Source organism: Manacus vitellinus, unplaced genomic scaffold, assembly GCF_001715985.3.
Source record: "Manacus vitellinus isolate BGI_N305 unplaced genomic scaffold, ASM171598v3 scaffold_45_pilon, whole genome shotgun sequence".
NCBI lineage: Eukaryota > Metazoa > Chordata > Aves > Passeriformes > Pipridae > Manacus > Manacus vitellinus.
In genome coordinates this window covers 3,856,419-3,878,320 of record NW_021940571.1, presented here as the reverse complement: position 1 = coordinate 3,878,320, position 21,902 = coordinate 3,856,419, and the positions used below count along the sequence as shown (strand labels likewise).

The following is a 21,902-nucleotide window of genomic DNA, read 5'->3' as shown; positions in this document are numbered from 1 at the left end:
ATACAAAACATACATCCAACAAAAAGGAGATTTTTGCTATTAAGAGCAACTTTCCACGTCCTCAGCCTTGCCAGACCCTTCCTTTGTGCTCTCCCTTCTTTTTCTGTGCCTGGAGTAACAGCTTCCCTCTGAAACCCCCATCAGCAGGCCACTGAGCTGGGATGTGGGCAGGAGGTTGCTCTGCAAAACATGAATTTTTAAGCTCTTCTCTTGAAGTAAACCCAAAATAACTATATTGCTTTCACTTCCCAAGTGAGACTTCTCACAGCCAGAAGTGCAATCTCATCACTGAGTAAATCTCATGGAAACACAGCAACCTCCATATCACAAAGTGAGGTTTGTGCATGAAGCACTTCAGAGCAGCCGTGTCGCTGCTCCCAGCCAGAGCCAACCTCTTCCCAGCCACTGGCTGAGAAGGGAAGGAAAATCAAGTCAAGTCAGGGTTGCACACAGTGAGATATGGCCATGGCAACTGGTGATGCACCAGTGTCATCTTCCATTAGGGAGGCAGAACTCCTTCCCCTCGTTAATGAACAATCCTCGTGAACACACGGAGCAGGGCAAGCTGGAGCAGAGCCGAGGAAGCGCCAGAGGACGACACTAATTAACACTTGCAGAAGAAGGGAAGGACTGGGAAGGTATTTCCTTGAGTGACAGCAACCCTTGCAGAGCCCCCCCCCCACCTCCTGCCTCCCTGGATTACCCGTGCAGGTCTGTCCATCCATGCCCAGGCGATACCCGCTGTCGCAGGAGCAGCGGGGCCCTGCGGCCGTGTGCTCGCAGTGGTGGGAGCAGCCTCCGTTGCCCTCCTGGCAGCTATCGACGATTTCCATCTCGATGCCTTGCAGAGAAATAAATCAAAAGGATGTTAAAAAGCAAGCCCAGGGGGGGAGTCACTGGAGAATCAGCCTTCTGTAAAACAGCAGCCATGAGCCAAGTGCTGCAGCAGGGAACATAAACTCAGCTCCCTCACACGCCCCAGAAGAGCACGCTTTGGAGTCACTGAGCTCCGGGTGTTTGTCTCCATGTGTCATAACAGTGGATTCACTTGACTTCAGCAACGTGAAGCCAGCTCAGCATTCCAGCAGCCTGCCTGCTACAGGAGCCTCCACAGGTTTCCTCAGATTTATGCTTTGTTTGGACACAATCCTTGCCCCAAAGGAGGAAAAGAACCATCTGAGGAGCCCAGGTGGTCCATCTCAACCCAGCCTGCTTATGCTTTCCAAAGAGCAGCTTCTAGATTTGTATGGGAATGGCAAAGACTTGGATGCTGAAACATCCACCAAACACAAAGGCATTAAAACTTCCGTAGTAGAGTCCTGCTGGTGAAGTGGGCACCCAACCACAACACAGAACAATCTGCAGGTTTTGGCCCCTGGATGTCCTTTCCAGCAGCACGGAGCAGCTCTTCTGCTGAGACTCTGTCCCCTACAGCTAAGAGAGGCTGGTGGTACAATGTCACTGCCATCCCCCTTCACCCTGACAGATCCCCCCACCCTCCTGCACTGCTGGACAGTCCTCACAACATCCTGGTCATGTCCAGCAGGAACCCTCATAGAGAAAAGGGAATATCTGGCCACCTCATTCCCACCCAGGTACTTCATCAGATGATTTCTTCAGGATGAAAAGAAACTATGGGGTCAATTATAAAGTTTCTCTTGAAGGATTAGCTGGATTGTCTTGTTACAGAGCTATTTAGAGAGGAATTAATTTCTCATGCTATGCAGGGGAACCGAGAAACATCCTTCCTAAAGAAACCACTGTAGTTCCAGAAACGCCCCAGCTCATTTCTGGCACAGAATTTCCCCAGACACATTTGTGGGTCTGGTCTTACCCCTCTTGGTGCTCCCAGAGAGAAACCTGCTTGCCAACAAGAAATGCAAGTCTAGCTGGAAGAGAGTATAAATTAGGAGAAGAAATATTGAGGGCTACATCTCATGCATAGGATGATTATGTGCACCAGGGATAAGAAATCCTGCCTCCTGTCCAGTACGTTAAGCTGGGATTTAGGAAACCCAGCGATTAAATGCAGAATCTGACTTTATACACAGTCTTCATCCTTTACTTTGTCTCAGTTCTTCATCAGTAAAATTGGAATAACAGCTCTTCCCCAAGCCACTGGGGAAATGAAAGAATAAACAAAGATTGTAAATTGCTCAAACACTGGGATAATCCTGATCATAAATATATGCAGAATGTTTTTATTTTTATTGTTTGCTCTGCAATATTGTTCATGAGGCACAGAGAATCACCATCCCTTGAGATCTGCTGAACATCCAGAAAATATATTATCAGAAAACCACAATGAAATCTAAGTGGTCTAAACCTCTTTTTTATGCCTATAATAGAACATTTCATATCTATATATTAATCACATTTCCTCTGCCATTGTACCACTCACAGTTCCCCATCTCCTATGAAATAGCTCTCCAGGATGTCTCTCACATAATTCGGTTTTGTTTTTAATGTATGCTAATGCTTTGAAACTGAATTTCATCCTTAATAAGTATTTCTTACACACACATTCTTAAATAAAGCACTCATTCTCTGGCATGCACTGTATTTTCCTAAGGAAACACTGCTGAAAGCTCTTGCACAGTATTATTAGATTGAATGATCTTTGCCCACCTCTTTGCTAAAACAGGTCATGCTTTTGTCTGCATTCCAGTGAGCTTATGTTAGGTCCATAATAACCCCAACTCTTCCACATCACCTCCTTTATTAACCTAAATTTGCCCTCAAGGACAGCCCAGGAATCACCTATCAACTAATAGTGCTGGGAGTCAATCCCCATTTCCAGAAAAGTAGTGTTGATTAAGAAACCCCCCTGGCAAGAGGTAAGTATGTGAGAGAAGACAACAGGGATCACTTTAGTTTAGGAAATCTTAGATGTTCAGCTATTTTTTTAATCCCCAATCCTTCTTCTTTTTTCTCCTTTTTAAAAAAGCATCCTCTTAATAGAGTCAATAAACTCATGAGAAACATAAGCAAACCCAGATAGATAAAGACAAGAGCAGAACATCGTGTTCATTTTCTCTTGCATCGGCCTCAGCATAAAAGAAAATTGGGAGGAGGAGGGCAGGAAGCATTGCATTGAGCAGCAATATTCTGGTAGCTCTGCAGTAGAATTCACCAGACTCTGAAGATAAACCAACCAGGCTATTTGCTCTTTGAAATGCAGTAATTAAGGTCTGTGAACACAGGCTTAGGAACGTGTCACCCTGCAAACCCAGCAGCAGCAGAAGATAGAGAAAATACTATTAAGCTTGAGCTTTTGCATACATTTATTTTGCTGGGAATGCTAATCTCACTGAATTAAAAGCAAAGCATAGCAGTTTGGAGCTAAACCAGCCTGAAACGTGCAGCTGTACAGGTGTCACTTACGGTAGCACTGCTTTCCATCAGCCCCCAGCTCGAAGCCAGGATTGCAGGCACAGGTGAAGGATCCCAGAGTGTTCACACAACGATGAGCACACCTGGCTCTGCCTTCTGCACACTCATCAATGTCTGCAGAGCAGGGAGAAAGGCAAAGACATTCACTTGGATATTAAAATAAAGCATATTATTGCTCTACGTGGACATGGCTGTGTGTCCAAACATCTGCTGAAAATGGCATCCTGATGTGAGTCTACAAAGGGCAGCATCTGACAAATCCAGAGACACTGAAGTGACATTATTCTCCAAAACAATCTTTTTTTTCTAAACACCATTGACCTTGAACTTCTCAGAGTGAGTATCTACAACATCAAACATTATATTTACAGTATCAGCCAAAGCAACTTGTTTATTATTCCTGTAAAAGAGCAGTGGCAAAAGATGCCACATGAAGAACACAGAAGAAAGTCCTTACTCTGAAATTATCACCAGGTCCTCAATGCCATTATATTTAAATTAATGGAGCAGGAAATAGTTGATTATTTTGTGAATGTCAAATGATCTGGGTTAAATGGTGGCTGGGTTTCAGCAGGGATTATGGAGACAGAACTTCTCTGTCACATCCCTGAATCCTGCAGCTGCTCTAGCCAGAGGAGCTTCACCCCACTTGTAAGAAAAGAAAAAGGTGCAGAGCTGTTGGTGGAGAGGCTGTTCTTCCCCCAGTCCTCTGTCAAACAGTCTGTTCCTCACCTTCACATGTACTAGTCTGTGTTTTGGACTTAAACATTACCAAAGTTGTCCATCTTCCTAAAACCTCAGTGGAGCATAAAAACACTTTTAAGAAGTAATTACTGCAAAAAAAGCAAAGCAAAAACTTACACTAAGTACTGCACAGCTGCACAAAACACCAACCTCTGTGCAAAGAGTGGCATTACACATGTCAAACCCCTGACCCACCTCCTACTCCTTCTTGTTCTGACATTTTCCTTGCAAAATGCAGATTATTTATTGCACCAATCCTGGGTCAGTGTCTCGCACACAGGAGGGAACAGTCTGGTGTGCAGCTCCTCACCTTTTATCCCAGCAAACTGCTTCCCAGGAGCTTTTTTCCTCCACATGTGCTGTAAGCAGTGCTGTACTCGTGGCCCCTCGTAGTTGAACACAAGCAGCCTGATGAATGCAATCAGGCTCCTTGCAAAGAGAGGCCCCAGGCAGTGCAAACACCACACACGGGCTCATGAAAATTTCAGGACAAATGACAGCTTCTCTGAAGCAGCCCCGTGAGCAGCTGCTGCTTAGAATAAAATGGCTTATTTCTCCTTTTTCTGTAATTGTCAGCTTGCAAGTAGAGTACATTGGACAGTGCTGTAAATATTCTTTTCTCTTCTTCTTTTCGAAAATAATAATAAAAGGTTGGAAAACCCGTAAACAGCCACCATCCTGCATGTGTTTCTTCCTGTCTTGGAAATGCAGCCAAAGTATGAGACTTCAGTTGCCCTCTGTGTCCTTCCAGCTCGGCTTCCAGAGAGTCAAGTACCAGCTTGAATTTTGCAAAAGACATTGAATAACTTCTAGGAGGAAAAAACCAATAATTGTATATCCACGGCAAGACATGCTGCTTAATGATTCAAAAGATTGTTGCCATGAGGCTGGGGAGAAAATTTGTTCCAATATATAACACTGCAAGTTAACTCAGTGCTTTAGTTTATACATAAATTAACGGAATTGTCAATGTGTATCTGAGATAAAACAAGTAACATGCTGACCCTACTGTTAAATCCACTGCTGTTTCCATCTAATAATCACCAGTGAAGTGTCTACACTACTTGAAAATACTTTTTTTTCGGTAACTTCTTCATGAGCTACTCCAGTAAGAGGGCAATTGCTGAGGTGTGCCTTGCTACTCATACAAAGGCTTCCAGGCACTATAAAATACTCAGGGTAGGAAGCAAGTATTTTGCAAGGCACCCAGCACCCTTCATACAAGACAATAATTTAAATATTGGTAAAATGTTGACCAAATTCTTAAAAGGAGGAGTTTAAAATTAGTATCTGAATATGTATGTTGATCCTGGCTTGGCTGTTAAAAATCTGTGCACCATGAAGTCCACCAATGCTTTCAATCATATTGGAAGAGAAAAGCAGGTATTTTGATCTCTAATCCCCACACATTTTGGGTCAGAGATGCTATAGATCCTTTTGAGAACCCCAGACTAAATACAGGACTTTGGATTTCAACTTTTTAAGCCACTCTCTTTGGAAATCTTACACATCGGGATTTCTTCCTTCACAGTAGTTTCTCCATTAATATGGAAACAGTTCTCCAGCTAAAAAGCCCTTTGAATTCTAAATAGGTTTTCAGTGACCTGGTTCAGAGTGTTACTTGAACCAATTTTCCAGGAGCTGTATCTGGGACATTATTTTAAAGGGAACATTACAACAATAACACTACAGCATCTACAAATCCAGATGCTTGAAAGCATGACTTAGGAGATCACAGAGGAGTTTTCATTACCAAAATGGTCCTTCAAGACTGTGGGCTGATGTGAATATCACAGAGAGAGAGAGAGACGCTGATTCAAAATGCACACATATATTTGTGTAACACATTCCTCTCCACCCAGAGCTCAGTGAGCTCTGATTAATAACTTTCTTCACGATAAATAGTCCATAGTTTCTTACCTAAACAGGACTTTTTGTCTGCAGAAAGATAATGCCCTGGATGACACTCGCATTTTGCAATTCCTCCCGCGTTTTGACAGATTTGTGAGCATCCTCCGTTCCCACTTGTGCAGGGGTCTATTGCTGAAACCAATTAGAGCACACTGTCAACTGAAAGGTCACTTTTTTGCCTGAAAATGGTCTTACCTGCCATCGTTACAATGAAGTAGCTGTAAGAGATTAGACTGGGGGAAAAAAAATTGACAGACTTTGGTATATAGTAAAGCTGTTGTTTTTCTGGATGTTATTTCCTCTGTTGCTGGACAATATTTTTCACAGAGCAGCAGCAATGCTTTAAACAGCAGGAAACTGAGCTTGTATTACACATGGGAAGTAGGACAAAAAAAGTACATTTTATTCTTATTTTGTTGTACCTGAACAGATTTCAAGAGTTTGCTAAACAACAGCAATTAGCACTCCAATATGTGTGAACCCATAAACACACACAGTGGTGCAGTTCACCATGAGACAATGAATATTTAAAAGGCTCTAGAGGAAAGAAGAGCCCCCAAAGACATCCTTCAGTCTATAAACATATGCCATTCATGTTGTACATCAAGGTTTTTCCCTTTTCTTGAACAATAACATACTTTTTCAAGGATAAGCCACTCTAAGGGGTAAGTACTTAGAAACACTTTATAAAAAGTGCCTACAGAAGTCTCCAGTTCAAAGATTTCACTGTGTTTTTTGGTTTTATTTCTGGAACATGTAGCTGCTGGAAGCATACCTAGGTATCTGCCCAAGTAAAGACTTGGCACACACCAAAATAGACCTGCCAGGACTGTTTAGACAGGTCTGATTTGGGTTGAGATCTGATATTCTGCACTAGGCTGAGGTTTTGGGTTGGAGCACTCGTTACACCAACATACTGGTGAATAACACTGTAGGTAAATTTGGAGGACACCTTTAAAATGTGTGCTCTATAGTTCTGCTTAGATTCAATTGAAGCTTTCTAAAATTTATGCTTATTTCCTTACAATTCAAGCTCTAATTCAGTTTTAGCATTTTACTAATTATTGTCTGATTTGAGACATTTGACCAGTATTCCTCACTCGCCTCCAGCCCATCATCTCCTTCCCAAGCTCTGTAAAAGCCACCTTCTATCAGAGCCCCAGGGAGAAAATCAACATCAGTTCCACAGCACTGGCAGTGGAGTCAGGGTTTGAGGAACCCTGGCCTGAAAGAGCTTTGATCTAGACCTTGCTGCTTTGCTCTTCCAGTGGCTATCTATATATATATGTAGCTATGCAAGAGAAGGGAATAGGAAAGAGCTCTGCTTTCTATAGATACATTTAAACATGGGATAGGTTTTTTTCATTTCCTCCAATTTTCACTTTTCTGTACAGCCAAGTAGCATTTTGTGCCACAGTTTGGCAAAGGAGGATGTTGCCCCAGAACACCTTCAAAGTCCCTCATGTCACCGTCTCAAGAACACAACCATTCCAGTCTGCAAGGCTGAGTTTGACTTGACAGTATTTAAATAAATAAATAAATAAAAAAAAAAAAACAACAAACCAAAAACATTGTTAGGGATGTAGAACTGAAATTGGACTTCTGACACAATAGGTTGCAAATAGGTTTCCAAGGAACAGCAGCACTTCATCGTACATGACACTTTCAAGGCTGACAACTTGGCTCTGCAGCTTGACAATTTGCACTCTACAAAGGATTTAGCTTCAAGCAAGAACTCACTCCTTGCTGATATGAAATATTGAGTTATTTGCTGATTCTTTTTCTATTTGGGTAAATTAAATGAAATCACTATCAAACAGCATCTGTTAAACCTGCATATTATAGAGGTTTTCAGAGCAGCTAGAGCTTTAATTTGAGAATGATTACAGCAGAGAGTAAAACTTGTAATGCTCTGTGACATGACAACAGGCAAACAACAAATTATATGGTAGATGGTAGTAAAACATAGTAATTTGAATAAAGATAGCAGCCTTGGAAGTCCTTAGATGAGATAAAAGTTTGTAAAGGAAAGATCTTCAGGACATAAGGCAATCACTGATTGACTTGCTTTTCAGTGACATATTTGTTCCTGGTATAGGCAGGTTTCAGGAGAAGCTAAAAATGATTCATTAGTGTTCTTTTTCCTACACATTTTGCTCTTTTTTTCCACTTAATATCTTCAGTAGATAACAGACTCCATCCTACGAAGATCTAATCCAAGCTGTCAAACACTATGGTAAAAAAATTTACTGGACTGATTTGATTTCCCAGATGTCCCAGGACACAGATTCACGAAACGCTGTGGGTTGGAAGGAACTTTTAAGTTCATCTCATTCCACCCCCGAACCACGGGGAGGGACACCTTCTGCTAGACCAGGTTGCTCAAAGCCCCATCCAACCTGGCCTTGAACACTTCCAGGGATGGGGCATCCACAGTTTCTCTGGGCAACGTGTCACCAGAGAAGAGGTCTCCCAGATATCCAGGAACCTCGTGTGAGAAAGCCATGGTGATTGCACTGACGTGGGACAGCACCAAATGCTCTTGGTGCAGTGTGAGTACGAGCCCTGCGTGTCCTGTGGACCTTCCAGACCTTCACTGACTGCAAGACTGCAAAGAACAGGGTCCCCAGTCCTGCCTGCCATGACCTCTAGAGTACATAAAGAAAGAGAATTGAGCCTTATCAAATTAACTTCCTTGTTCACAGTAATCATGACTTTACACTGGGGAAAACTTAAAGTGGGTAAGATTAAAATTGCTAGGCTTGAGTGTTTCTCTATGGCTTTTCAGGGCTATGGGGTGCAGCATTAGCTCCCAAGGAGTCTGCAGGCATGAATTCACTCCTGCAGAGCAGCTACCCCTGCTGTGGTAAATACCCTCATGATGCTGAGCTTTCTCGATCCAAACCATGCCTACAGCAGCCATGCTTTGTGGCTGGAAATTACAAGCAGCCAGGCTCACCTCCTCCCACCTTTTCTAGTTAAAACACCTCTGATTGCCAACCCAAATGCGTTCATGGCCACTTCAGCCTCATTTGTTCCTGTAAAAATCTTGTCCATTGGTTCAACTAGCACTTTTCTCTCCCAGGCATTCATTCACTAAGGTATTTATGGGGGAAGAACATCCTGCTTGGTATTAATTTTGCAAGCTGAGCCCTGCTTACAGATTCTCCTTCCTCTGAGCTCAGCTGCCCTCCTGGGGAGGCTGCACTGATTTATTTTGATTTCCACACCCTGGACACAGGTAAGCAGGCACCCAGGCCAGATGCAGGCAAGGTCTCACCTGCAGAGCTGACCCTGCCCCTTCTCCACTGTTCAATAATTACTGACTGGTGACAAATTGCTGCCTTTGGTGAGGGGCTGACCCTCATCAGCCCCACGATGTGAGGGAAGGAACAGCAGTGGCAAAACTGCCCCCATCAGAGGTCCCAGCCTGCTGGTTTGGCTGCTGAGCTGAACCAGCTGCTGGCAGCTGGGATACAGCATGAGGTGGCACATGGAGGTTTGAGCTGCTCCATTGCCAACTCCATGGTTCCAAAGGGACAACTTTCACCCCTCCAGGCATTGCCACAATTAGACCCCACTGATCCAACCACTGTCCCACCACAACACCATAAAAACCACCAAAAAGCTCTATGCAGCTGTCTGCACATGGTTTGGCAAAGGACACCTGAAGTACCAGAGGCAGCGGAGGAGACACAAGAGGTTTGGAAACAGGATGGAGGACAGCAGAGCAAGGTCTCTGGTGTTCTCTCTGCACTAAAGCTCCCCTTTTCCAACTTTTCCCTTTTCAGGGACAAAACCTGGCCACTCTATGACAGAGAGGTCAGCCTGCTGTGGGTGCTCACTGAGGCACAGCCTCTGCAGAGGCAGGATTTGAGGGGGCCAAAACCGAAGGGTGTGCACCCGCTGCACATGGCGGGAGCTGGAATCAAGCTGAACAGCAGGATTTACTTACACTTCATACACAGCATATAAAATCTCTGAGCAGAAGAGGAGCCATATGGAAACGGTTTTGTGACAGGGATTTTAGTGCAATAAATCCATAAATTTGGCCCTATCTTTCTCTGGCATATTCAAGGGGATGAGTGTGTGAGCTTGTGTTGGGGAATGGGGAGGGGGCTGCCTTAAAAACTGATGAATATTTTGAGATATATGAGAAAAGAAAAGCAACAATCAAACCCAAAGGTAGCACTGCTGTTCTGCTTGTGAGAGTGCTTAGAAACGTGAAGGGGAGGATGAATGAATCAGACTGTGATAAGCCAAAAGCAGATAAAGAAAACACTTCATGTAGAATAAAACATGTTATGCAGGACAACTCTATATACAACTTGATGAGTAATAAAATGTTAGAGTTAAAACACGATTAAGTTTCTAACCTGTCTCATCATCGTCAGTGTGCAAGGAGCAGCCAGGGGTCTGCGAGGCCAAAATCTTGTTTGAAGTTGTGATTCAATGTGAACTTCACACCTCAAACATGTGTCATTTTAAAACCCTGTTAATAAGTGATTCCTAAAGCTGCTTTCGGAGAGCAGAGGGAAATAGGAATGAATACAGTGACCCAAAACACCAGTCTGGGGTCTTTTAAATTGCCTTTACTGTGTGTCTCTGGGCAGGGAGAGCAGGACTTACCTTCACAGGATTTGGCATCCCTCCTCAGTTGGTAGCCTGGCTGGCACTGGCACTTGTAGTGGTCCTCAAGTTGAACACACTCCTGCTCACAGCCCCCGTTGTTAACGCTGCAGGAATGGAGGGCTGGAGCCAAGGAAGCAAGGGAGGAATGCACGTCAACAACCCGAGAAACTTATTTCCTATTTTAAATATATAAATGACAGTAAAAACAGGCAAACCTCTCCAAACTGCTTTCATAAAGGCACCTGTCCCATCCCCTGAGTGATTACCCTCCCTTGTGTTCACGGGGCTTGTCTGACACAGTGTCCCACACCGGTGAAAGCCTAATTCCAGTGAGAGGCAGGTGAGATCTAAGGGCTGTAATGCTGACTGAAGCACAGTACCCTTTGATCTGACAGCACCAAAGCGCTGAGAATCCACTGAGGTAAGGAGGGGAGAAAAAGAGCAGCCCTGCTGGCACTTGCCCATGATTGCTTTTTTCTCTCCTTGCTTTCATTGATTAAAAATAATAATAATAATAATAAAAATTGTCTTTCAGGCTGATTTCCTCAGCCTTGCGCATAGGAAAATGCAAATGACAGGAGCCAAAAGCTCCACAGGACAGATTTACAAAGCAAACCACAGGAACAGAGGGTCTTCAGTACATCTCAAAAGACACTGCTTCTTTCACCCAAGCAAATTAATATTCTTTTTTGTTCAGCACATATCCCCGGCCTCTGGAGAAACATTTCTCCTCCTGCCAAAATATGTTCACACACACCCACACCTATTCACACACTGCATGTAAAAATAAGAGTGATGGTTTGAAGCTGCTATTGTGCTGTATGGATGGAAGTGAGACTGTGTGCATGGCTGCATTTACATATATTTTAACAGCAGGGATGTAGAATGTAGAGATTTAAACTAGATATTAGGAAGAAATTCTTGACCCTGAGGGTGGTGAGGTGCTGACACAGGTTACCCAGAGAAGTTGTGGATGCCCCATCCCTGAAAGTGTCTGAGGCCGGGTTGGATGGGGTTTGGAGCAACCTGGGATAGTGGAAGGTGTCCCTGCCCAGGGGGGTAGAATGAGATGATCTTTAAGGTCCCTTCCAACCCAAACCATTCTGTGATTCTGTGTTCTCTACAATTCCATGTTCTCCGTGAGCAAATGGAAAGACTATTTGGTCGTTCACGGAAGGCACCAAACTTTGAACCCAATGAAATTCATCAAAGAGCTTTGATATTTATTTTAGAAATATTCATATTAATCTGTAATTCATTTATCTGGACTCATTTATCTGTAATAGACATTAGCAAACGTTAGACACAAAGCCTGCTGCAGGATTTGTTTCACCCTATGCCACCAATTAGCAAATACTGAGTGTGTGCAGTCAAGTATGTGATAAAAGACGAAAAGAAAAGCAAATTTTTACATTCTCCTGGATGCACACCCAGCAGGAGGCAGGAGGCACCTCACTGCACAAGGACCTGACCTGGCTTCTGATCTCCATCTATGCCCATGAACCTTCTGCCCTGTTAGCGATGGAACTTGAAAGCAGTTCCATGTCTACACAGGAGGCAGCAGACCCCATACACTCTGAGCTTCCAGCTTCCTGCACATTTGTATCCAAAGGCCTGTTTTTCAGCAAGAATATTCAAATAAGATGAAAATATTTCAGAAGATGAAAAGCATCTTAAAACCAAGTGACAGAATATACATCTCGGTTTTTAAAAGTGCCATTTTCCTCCCTCCTTTCCTGGGCACAAGCCAATCTGGATGCAAGAGGAGATGAGCAGCAACCTGTCGTGATGAGAATTTTGGAGGCTTCAAAGGCAGAAGGGCACAGGTGTGGTGGAGTCCTGTGCCAAGAGCTTGTGCTGGCAAGGCTGTTCATCCCAGTCCGGAGTGGGCTCTGCCAGTGGCCGGGGAGCCAGAGGTTCCTCTGGAGCAGCCAAGGCAGGTTTATCACGGCTGCTGCAGAGGCATCACGCTGGATACATGAGAGGAGGTGCCAGACTGAAGTAGAAGAGCCTCTGGGGACAGAACAGGATGGATTGTGCTCATGCTGCCAAGCGCTGTCTGATCAGAAAGAGGGAGAGACTCGGCACGACATGAGTCTAATTCCACATGTCATAAAGGGGTTTGTGGCTGGAGGTCTGAGCACCTCCACAGGGTCCAGGAAAAAATACGGAATGCCCTCTGCTTTAAAGGAATTACTCCTGAAGTTTGGTGGAAAACCAGCACCTCTGTGAAGTGCCAACAGGAACGGTGGCACAGGCACGGCCATGGCTCTTTGCCATGTCTGGGAATGCCAAGAGAGGGAGGCAGCATTGCTGGGAGGGGGACAGAGGTGGGAGGCATCATGCAGGAAAGACAAGGATCATAGAATCATGGAAAGGTTTGGGTTGGAAGGGACCTTAACAATCACCTTGTTCCAACTCTCTGCCCAGGACAGGAACACCCACTAGATCAGGTTGCTCCAAGCTCTGTCCAAACTAGTCCTGAACATTTCCAGGGATGGGGCAGGCACTGCCTCTCTGGGCAACCTGTGCCTCACCACCCTCACAGCCAAGAATTTCTTCCTAATATCTAATGTAACCCTGCCCTCTGTCAGTTTGAAGCCATTTCTCCTTGTCCTGTCACTACATGTCCTTGTAAAAAGTCCCTCTCCAGCTTTTTCATAGGCCTGATCTCCTGATAGTTGAGAAATACACATTTCTCAACCCATTAGTTTTTTATAATGGTCGTATTTTGACAAAGAGCTGAGTCTGAAGCCATAGTTAGATGCATGTATAGCAACCAAGGGGTCAGAACATGAAATCTCTTCAAGACTATGTTTTCCATCACCTTAAATCCAAGCTTAGCAATGTAAGAATTGTAACTTCAGAAATACAGTGCTTTTATTTATGGGGGAAAACACAGATTATAGAGTTGTAGAGATATTTTCTTTGTTACTTCCTCTATTAAGAGCCTTAGTGTGCTAAAATCTCCATAAAAACCTGCATCTCAACATAAAGCAGACATCAAAGATAACAGCTGGCACAAGAGATGAATCAGGGTCTAACAGCCGTGCTTTGCTTTCACTTCTAGGAGTTCAAACAGGAATGAATTCCAGTGAAGACAATGACTCTACAACAATCCAAAACCACAGCCTGATACCACAATAAACATGTTCTTTCTGAGCTTTAGCTTTTCCAGATAGCAGTTAGTTAAACTCCAGTGAAGCCAAATTCATTACAATAACATAATCAAGGCATTACAAACAAAACAAACAAAAAATTGGACAGTGTTACCTCTGTTTATTCTAATTACCTAATTTGTAGTGAATATTTGGTCTGGCACATATATCCAAAAATGAATTAGATATTGAGCAAAATTTGTGGGACCTAAAAAGCTAAAGAAAGAAAAGGATCATTGGAAAAGATGGGATTCTGGCATGGCACAAAATATCAGATATTATCAAAGGATCCAAGAATGAAGTATTTTACATTCACAAACTGGTTTTCACTGAACAAGGGAATGCATTTTGGAGGTTCTTTGCCTTCGGGTACAAGCAGAAGTTTCTAATGAGAGCAGGAAGAACAACAAACAGATTTCCTCAATCCATGTACTTTGAGGATCACACTGGTAATGGAGGGATGAAGCATCAGCAACTGGTCAGGATCCCAAACACACTATGATGACATGGCAGGAGGACTAGACTCACTGGAAAGAGCTCGTGACAGAAGTTCATTAATATTCCATGAATCCCATGAGAAAGTAGCTTATCCCAAGTTTTTGAGTCTTCACATGTAGGCTGAATATCTTATAAGATGATAGATCCACTTCCTTATGTATGGGAGACATCCAAGCCATCCAGGCTGCAAAATCTGCTTCCCCTCAAATGATTTTGGCACTTTTGCTCTCAGAAACACAGGGTTGCCAAAAAAGAAAAAGAAGACGTGGAAAGAATGAACGCAACAGCAATCTGGGCTGGGCTCATCTGAAAAGCCTGTCTAAAGGGATGATTGTTTCTTATTTCTGCAGCTGAGATAATCACCTTCCATAAACAGCACAGTGCTGGAATGTAGTCCCTTCTTATTCTCAGCATGTGGGAGAGATCGTTACAGCCTCTAAAGCATCCATGGAAGAAATACTGTTGCTAATCCAAGCCCTATTTGAAATGCTACATATTCTGTTTAGCTGCATGAGGTCAAAAGAGAGGTGTGTTACTGGGTTTACTTCTTGATCAGATGAGTGGTGAAAGCTGAATGCATAACCTGGGGCAGCAGAAGAAACAAACTCTCCATCCCCAACAAGCACCTCTGCCCAAATCCCAGTTCTAGGCACTCTTGGATTACTGGTTTATAGGAAATGTTTCTCATCAATTAGTATCTGTCTTGTGCTCCAATGCATTAGAGCTTATTATATCCATTCATTTTGGTGTCTTGCCTAAGCAGCTGAAACAGAACTCAATATCCTCTGTCAGTGTTGTGAAAATCCATTATCATGATAGCAGCTCTTTCTGAAACTCACTCCTGACTCTCATTTTAGGATTTATTTCTTGTGTCTCCTTGATAATTTCTGAGATATTGAAAACAAAACTGATCACTGCATGAAGTATTTTTAATAACTTCTTGAGAATACTTACATTTGTGAACTGAAAACTTTTTCTCTGATACTGCTCCCAGCTCTGACAACTCCAAACTGAGTTTCTTGATTATTTGGACCTTGAGAAAACTTTGCTATTCTATGTCCACGGAAAGTTTTACATATTGCAAAGGCAAAGTCATTCAACTGCCATTATATCTACTTTTTGCATTTATCATTCAGTTTATCATCCTCTTTTTCCCCAAAGTCACTTTAGTCCTTTTTTTTGTGTTAAATTCCCTCTCCACCACAGCTGAAAATGAGACTATTCAGAGAAACTCAAACCTCACATTTTTCACTTCTGGGTCTTCCCTGGTCAGATCTGATCACAGAGAAAAAAAATTCTCTTTTAATTCACAGAAAAACACTATTGTTTCTAGTTAAATATGAACCACTCTGCTTTTACATTATTTTTTCTCTAACAATAGTGTTTCCTACCCATTCTTTCACTAAATAAGATAATCAAGAAAAGATTGAGACTTTACCATATTTTTAATTGCAGTTAATTACCAAAACACTGAAAAGTCTCTCTATGTGATAAACCCAACAAAAGAGTATATTTTTAACTAAAACAAAAACCCAAACCATTATTCCCACAGCTTGAGCACGGGTACCTCTTGTGTTCTAGTTGCATCAGTGAATGTCTTGCTGTGATAATACCAGGAATGAGTGATGACACCCTTGGCTGATGTTAAGCACAACCAAGGGACTTTGAGCAAGAACTGAGACAATGATCAAAGTGTGAGTAAACTTATTCTGCAGATGTGGTCTGACCACACTTGATGTTCTTCTCACATTACCTCAAATCAGGGTTAAAAATTTAAAGAAATGATGCCCTTTTCCTCTTCTCAGACAAAAGAACATTTTAATCTTTTTTTTCAGAATTCAACAACTTGACTTCTGTACTGATTTAAATGCAATACAAGGACCGTATATTTTATATTATTATTTTTAGCAACATGCAGAATTTACTCTGTTATGTCTTGTTTCAGGGCTCAGAAAGCCCAACCTAAGAAACACATGGTTTATTTCTAATGGCAGAGCTGCTAATCCTCTCCACTTAAATGGGCAGCGTGTCACGGGCTGAGCTGCTGAGCCCTGTGGTGCTGTCACTGACATGAGCACACACAGGGTAACTCCACACTGTAAATCACAGAATCATTTAGGTTGGAAAAGACCTTTAAAACCACTGAGTCCCAGGACAGGAAGATGTGCCACAAAGAAAAAAAATGCTCAGAATTCAAAAAATGCCATCATTTGACATGAAAACACTGTATTTCTCTAATGCAAAACAGAAGGAATTTTCACAAACATGGGACAGCATCACTGCTTTTTGTTCACAAAAAAATCAAACAAAAAAGCAGTAAATTTGGCAATACCTGAACTCCCACAGGCTGCTTGAAGTGGGATGGATAATGACATCTTTCGTGAATTAGTAAAAACTAAGACCGGGGAAGTCTACAAACCTTTGCACTTAGACACAGACAGGTTCAGCAGAGAAAAACAACACCTTGGAAGTAGGTGAAGTGTTTGTTAACGTCTCCTTACCGATGCAAGTGCGTCCGTCGGCGTGGAGCCGGAATCCCGCCCGGCACTGGCAGTGGAAGGAGCCGGGAGTGTTGACACAGCCCTGTTGGCAGCCACCGTTCACCACAGCACACTCATCCACGTCTGGAGAAGGAAGGGAGATGGTGAGGAAGGCTTACAAGGGAGCCCCAACACGGGCACACCCCGGTTCTCCTGGGCAGCGCGCGGCTCACACATAACGCAGCCCCTGCACTCGGCCTGGGCTGTTGTTTACTTCGCTTCGGCGCCGTAAACAGGGCAAAGAAAATCAGAATTTTATGGTATTTTTTCCCAAGTTCCCGCTGGCACTGCCTCTGTAGTCTCTACTTCTGAAGCCCTTGTTAAGTAGAGTGATTTGTGGCACGGCTGTTTCCTTGGGGCCAAGAGAAAAATACAGGGAACGAGTTAGGGTTAGATAACATCTGAGCTTGTAGGTACCACTGGTCAAACATATGGCTTCAGTAAAAATTTGCTGTGTGAAGATTTTCTTCTGCATCAGGCCTTTAATCCTATTAGCTCCTGAGGGTACAACCACATACAACTGACATAAATGCAAAAGAGCCACGCTCTCCATCACCATTATATTTTCAACCATGGAATGCACAGAGAGCTTAACAAGCAAATTTAAAAATTTTGTGCTGCATTTTCTGTGACTCTTGTCATGGAATCATAGAATCACAGAAGGGTTTGGGTTGGAAGGGACCTTAAAAGCTTATCTCATTCCAACACCCTGCATGGGCAGGGGCATCTTCCACTAGACCAGGTTGCTCCAAGCTCCATCAAGCCTGGCCTTAAACACTGTCAGGATGGGGAAGAACGTTGTCCCTTGATCTTAGTTGTGTTCACCTGAATTTCTCACAGCATCTTCTCTGATGACCTCCCAAAAAAGTGATGTGAGTTCCTGTTGATACCTTTTCTGAAGCTAAGCAGGTATCATTCCATATTTCAAATTTTGGGAGACTGCATTCAAATGAAGAGGGAAATGAGCATTAAACCAACTTGAGAACACTGCTGTAATGTTTTCTCTGAAAATGATGGACAATGACAGACAAAGACCAAGAACAGTTTAAGTAAACAGGTGAAGGTCTGAAACAGACCCATAAAACTGAATTTCCAAAAGTACCACATAAGCAGTTTCTGCATCTTTTCAGCAAAGCCGAGCTGCTGCAAATAGCAGTTGATTGGCATGTTGACACCCTTACCTTAAAAATCAGCACAGAGGTCACTGAAAATAAGGGTCAATTAGTCCATTCTCTGAAAAAAATTCACCTGGCAGGTTTTGGCCTAGAATTTGTCTGCCCTTTCCACAACAGTCCACAGGGATGGCAACTCCGCCTCCCACCATCTTACGCAGGGGCAATGCTGGTACCGAATTCTCCCAAACACCAAAGACATTCTCCTCCCAAAGCCAAACCTCTCTCCTGCAACAGACATCTAAAAGGAACCCCCCTTTCAACACTAAAGCCGCTTGTTGATTTAATTGCCCTTTACATCATGTTCTGAAATCATTTAATGAGGGGCAAATCCGCAAGTGCTCCTGTGGGGAAACGAGCCGGCAATGAAGGGGTTTCCCTCCCATATTGCACTTGAGGAACAGGGGGTCTGGCTTTCATATCTTTGCTGTGGATATATCTGCTTTGCATTTAGCTTTCATGGTTAACATATTTTTAATGCTTTTATGTTTATTCCATTTTAGAAAATCTAATCAAAATTAAATGAAAAGGGAAGTTTTAAAGATGATTTGGAAATGCACAACATCCCAGTCCTAAGGAAATGTATTTATAAAGTTATATTTTAATACTTCACATGTGAATTTCCCTCGCCTAAAATGAAGTCCTGGTGTTGACTGGTCTTTAAATTCAGACCATTTGCTAACATGAACCACTTTTTTATACTTCTGCTATATTTGCCATTTTATTAGGCTGTATACTACATACATTTCCTACTGCCCGGAGACATCTGGAATTTCTCCTTTTTCTTAAACAGAAACTTTGCTTTTTAAAATGTAAACAGTAAACAGAAAATGTTATTCAACTTGTTGAATTCCATATTGTTGAGAACCAGCATGAAAAATGCCAGGGCAAAATCAAACCCAGGAAACTATTTGTATTGAGTATCTGAGAAATAAAATTAGAAAAAAGACTCAGAAAAATAGAACAAGGAATCAGCTGAACTATATAGTACGCCACATTCTAGTATTTATACCTCAATAAACTCAAACTCTGGGAGCTTCAATATATTCATTTTATGGGCTACAATCAGCTGCAGATTTTTTCTCATACACCAAATGCAGTTTTAAGTTAGAATATTGGCACTTGCAAAGGAGAAAAAATAGTCCAGATAATAAAAACGAGCTTGGAGTTAGTGCTATTCATTAGTCTTGATCTGAAGATTTAAAAGAAGGGACTTGGTTTAAGGGGAGCTCTGAGCCCAGCAGCTCTTCCTTCAATGTTATTTCCCTCATGCTGGCACATCCCAGAGGACCATAAAGCAATGATATTGCTAAAAGGCAGTATAATTCAATGAAAAATAAAAAATCCCACAATACTTGTATAGTTGAGCTGGACCTACCCCCACCCTGAGACTCCCTGAAGCAAGTGGGGGGAAATCAGAGGCGAGACCCTCAGACCCGCAATGCAACTCCACAACACCACATGAGCAGCAAACCTGATGACAGACGATCCCTTCCAGCCTCAGTCTTCCTCTGCAAGATCAATATTTTAAGGATTACACGTTGAAAGATTCCTTCACATCCCACAGATAAAATCAAGAATGATGCGAGGCGCAGTCGCCTTTCTGTGTCTCCTCCATCTCCAGGCCAGGAAACAGCTTCGCCCACAGTTACAGCAGAAAAATTCCTTAATTATTTTGTCTGGTGAGCAGTCTGGAAAGCAGACACTGATCTAAGTGCTTGAACTGCACTTGAAAGTTTTAAAATTCCAAACTATTTGAACTTTTACGGTGGAACTGCTATGGTAGTAAAGGACACACACAGCAAGAAAATAACGGCCTATGCTGCTGTAGGCACACAAATAGCCATTTATTTTTCTACATGGGAATAGCTATAGAAAGATGAAAGTATTCTAGAATAATAAATGTATAAAACTATTTTTAAGTATTCCAGAAATATAAAGTCATTATATTATAATTCTAGAATATTATTGGATTATGGAAGATTGTGTCTATGACTAAATTTGGATTAGTTTTCACTGCAGATCAAGCTGAAACACCTACGTGTTCAACTTTCCATAGTTACAACTCAGGGTGCTTATCTGAATAACCTGAATTTCAAGCCACTCATGGCTTGCTTATCACAAGCCAGACTATGATGAAAGCAACTGAATTCCCACAAAACAGAGGGAAAGCAATCCACAGAGACAAGAGGGGAAATGAGAATTGTGTGCTGTCCCCAGGCTGCCTTGCCAAGGGCTGGGGTGACCAAAGCAAAGGTGGCACTGTGGATATTCTCCTTCTCATTCTTGGAAGATTTCAACAGAGGTGCCTTATAGTGGGATTCCCTACTGAAGGTATCTCCCTGTGTTCCTGTTTACCCACTTTTCACCGGGAACAACCTGGGAGGAATAATCTGGTACTCAAAAAACCCAATAGTCTGTGTGTTTCCAAGATGTAAAGTATTTTAGCCATCATGACATGCATCTCTCAGGTCTCTTCATGCTTCTGAGGTCTGTGCATTTGGACTGACCTTTCCTCCATCCCATCACAAGGTACATCCCAAGTTCTGAACATGGGAAAAGAGGATGTAATGTACAAATGCCCACCCTGCTGTCAGCACTGTGCCCTTTCCAAGGGCGGGTTCTGCTGAAGGAGTTACAGGTTTTTAAGTCCTCCACACCCCTGACTAAGGGACCTGCTAATCTTCACGGAGCTTTGTCCCTAATTGATTTGAGGACCCATATTGGCAATAGTCTGTTTTCTCAGCCCAATGCAGAGCTGTGTGACTGTTTGTTTGGAATTCAGGGTCGTCACATCAGTGGCTTTTTTCATATCATTACTAAAATGTTAGGAACAGCTATGATCAATCAGTTCCTAAAAAATACACCAACAGTGGTGTTAAACACTGGTAAATACTAAACCTGAAATCATGTTTTTTACAAAGGAAAAAAAAAAAAGCAAGATGCTGCAAGATCAATTCCCTAACTAATAGCTTTGCTTTTATAAGAAATGTAAACAACATACAGAACTAAATCCCAAAAGAAGGAAAAAGGCTGTTTTGATGGCAGCAGGACTGCGTTTTTGCATTATCCTCTCAATTTTTATGATATTTCCCCTCTTTTCTGACCATGCTGAGCAAGACAGAGTTGTGAGTGGGAGGACTACTTTTCAGCTCCCAGTTTTTAAGTTCTCCACTTGGAACAGCCCGGCAGCACTTGCAGGTCAAGAGCTGCAACCACAGCTCCCATAGCCTGACATTGCCAAAGGCTCTGGTGCCTACACTACAAACCAGGTACATCCTTAAAAGTGCACGTAAACACCTGAAGGATCACATTTGAGAATCCTGAATGGAAAGAGAGACGGTGTGCCAAGGGTATCCCAGGGATGGCATTCACACTGAGGACACTGCCAAGAGCACCACGTGAAGTCCAAGTGGGCACAGGGTGACAGCAAAGTTTAACTCTCAGGGAGCTTCACCGAGCCAGTGGCGTCGCTTCAGGGTGACAAATGAACAGGATTTCTCTCTTGGATATAAAAACATGCACAGATTGAGAGCTGTTCAAAGCCAGTACTTTCTGACAGACAAACAGAGACAAAATTTCCTCTTCCCAGTGCCCAGGCACTGATGGAGAAAGAAATCAGAACTGGATTGTACCGACCTTATAATTTAGATGAGATATGAGGAAAAATATTAGATTAGATATAAGGAGGAAAAAAGGGTTGTAAAGAACTGGAACAGGCTGCCTGGGGCAGTGGTGGAGTCACCATCCTGGAAGTGTGGATCTATTTATTTACTGGGTTTTTGGCGAAAATTCTACTTTAGCAAGCAAAGAACACCACAGAGAGGCAGGAACCAAGGAGTTCTGAGCATCAC

General features: G+C 42.8%; 1 protein-coding gene across 1 annotated transcript in view; it reads right to left on the bottom strand.

The window, feature by feature from the left end:
- Positions 1-21,902, bottom strand: part of LOC103763290 (multiple epidermal growth factor-like domains protein 6) — a 186,532-nt gene that overhangs the window by 48,132 nt on the left and 116,498 nt on the right. Inside the window, exons 6-10 of the mRNA XM_029962323.1 lie at positions 16,838-16,960; positions 10,678-10,800; positions 6,058-6,180; positions 3,385-3,507; positions 704-841 (exon numbers count right to left, since the gene is read on the bottom strand). Coding sequence (XP_029818183.1) covers positions 704-841; positions 3,385-3,507; positions 6,058-6,180; positions 10,678-10,800; positions 16,838-16,960 — 630 coding nt within the window. The remainder of the gene's footprint in view (positions 1-703; positions 842-3,384; positions 3,508-6,057; positions 6,181-10,677; positions 10,801-16,837; positions 16,961-21,902) is intronic.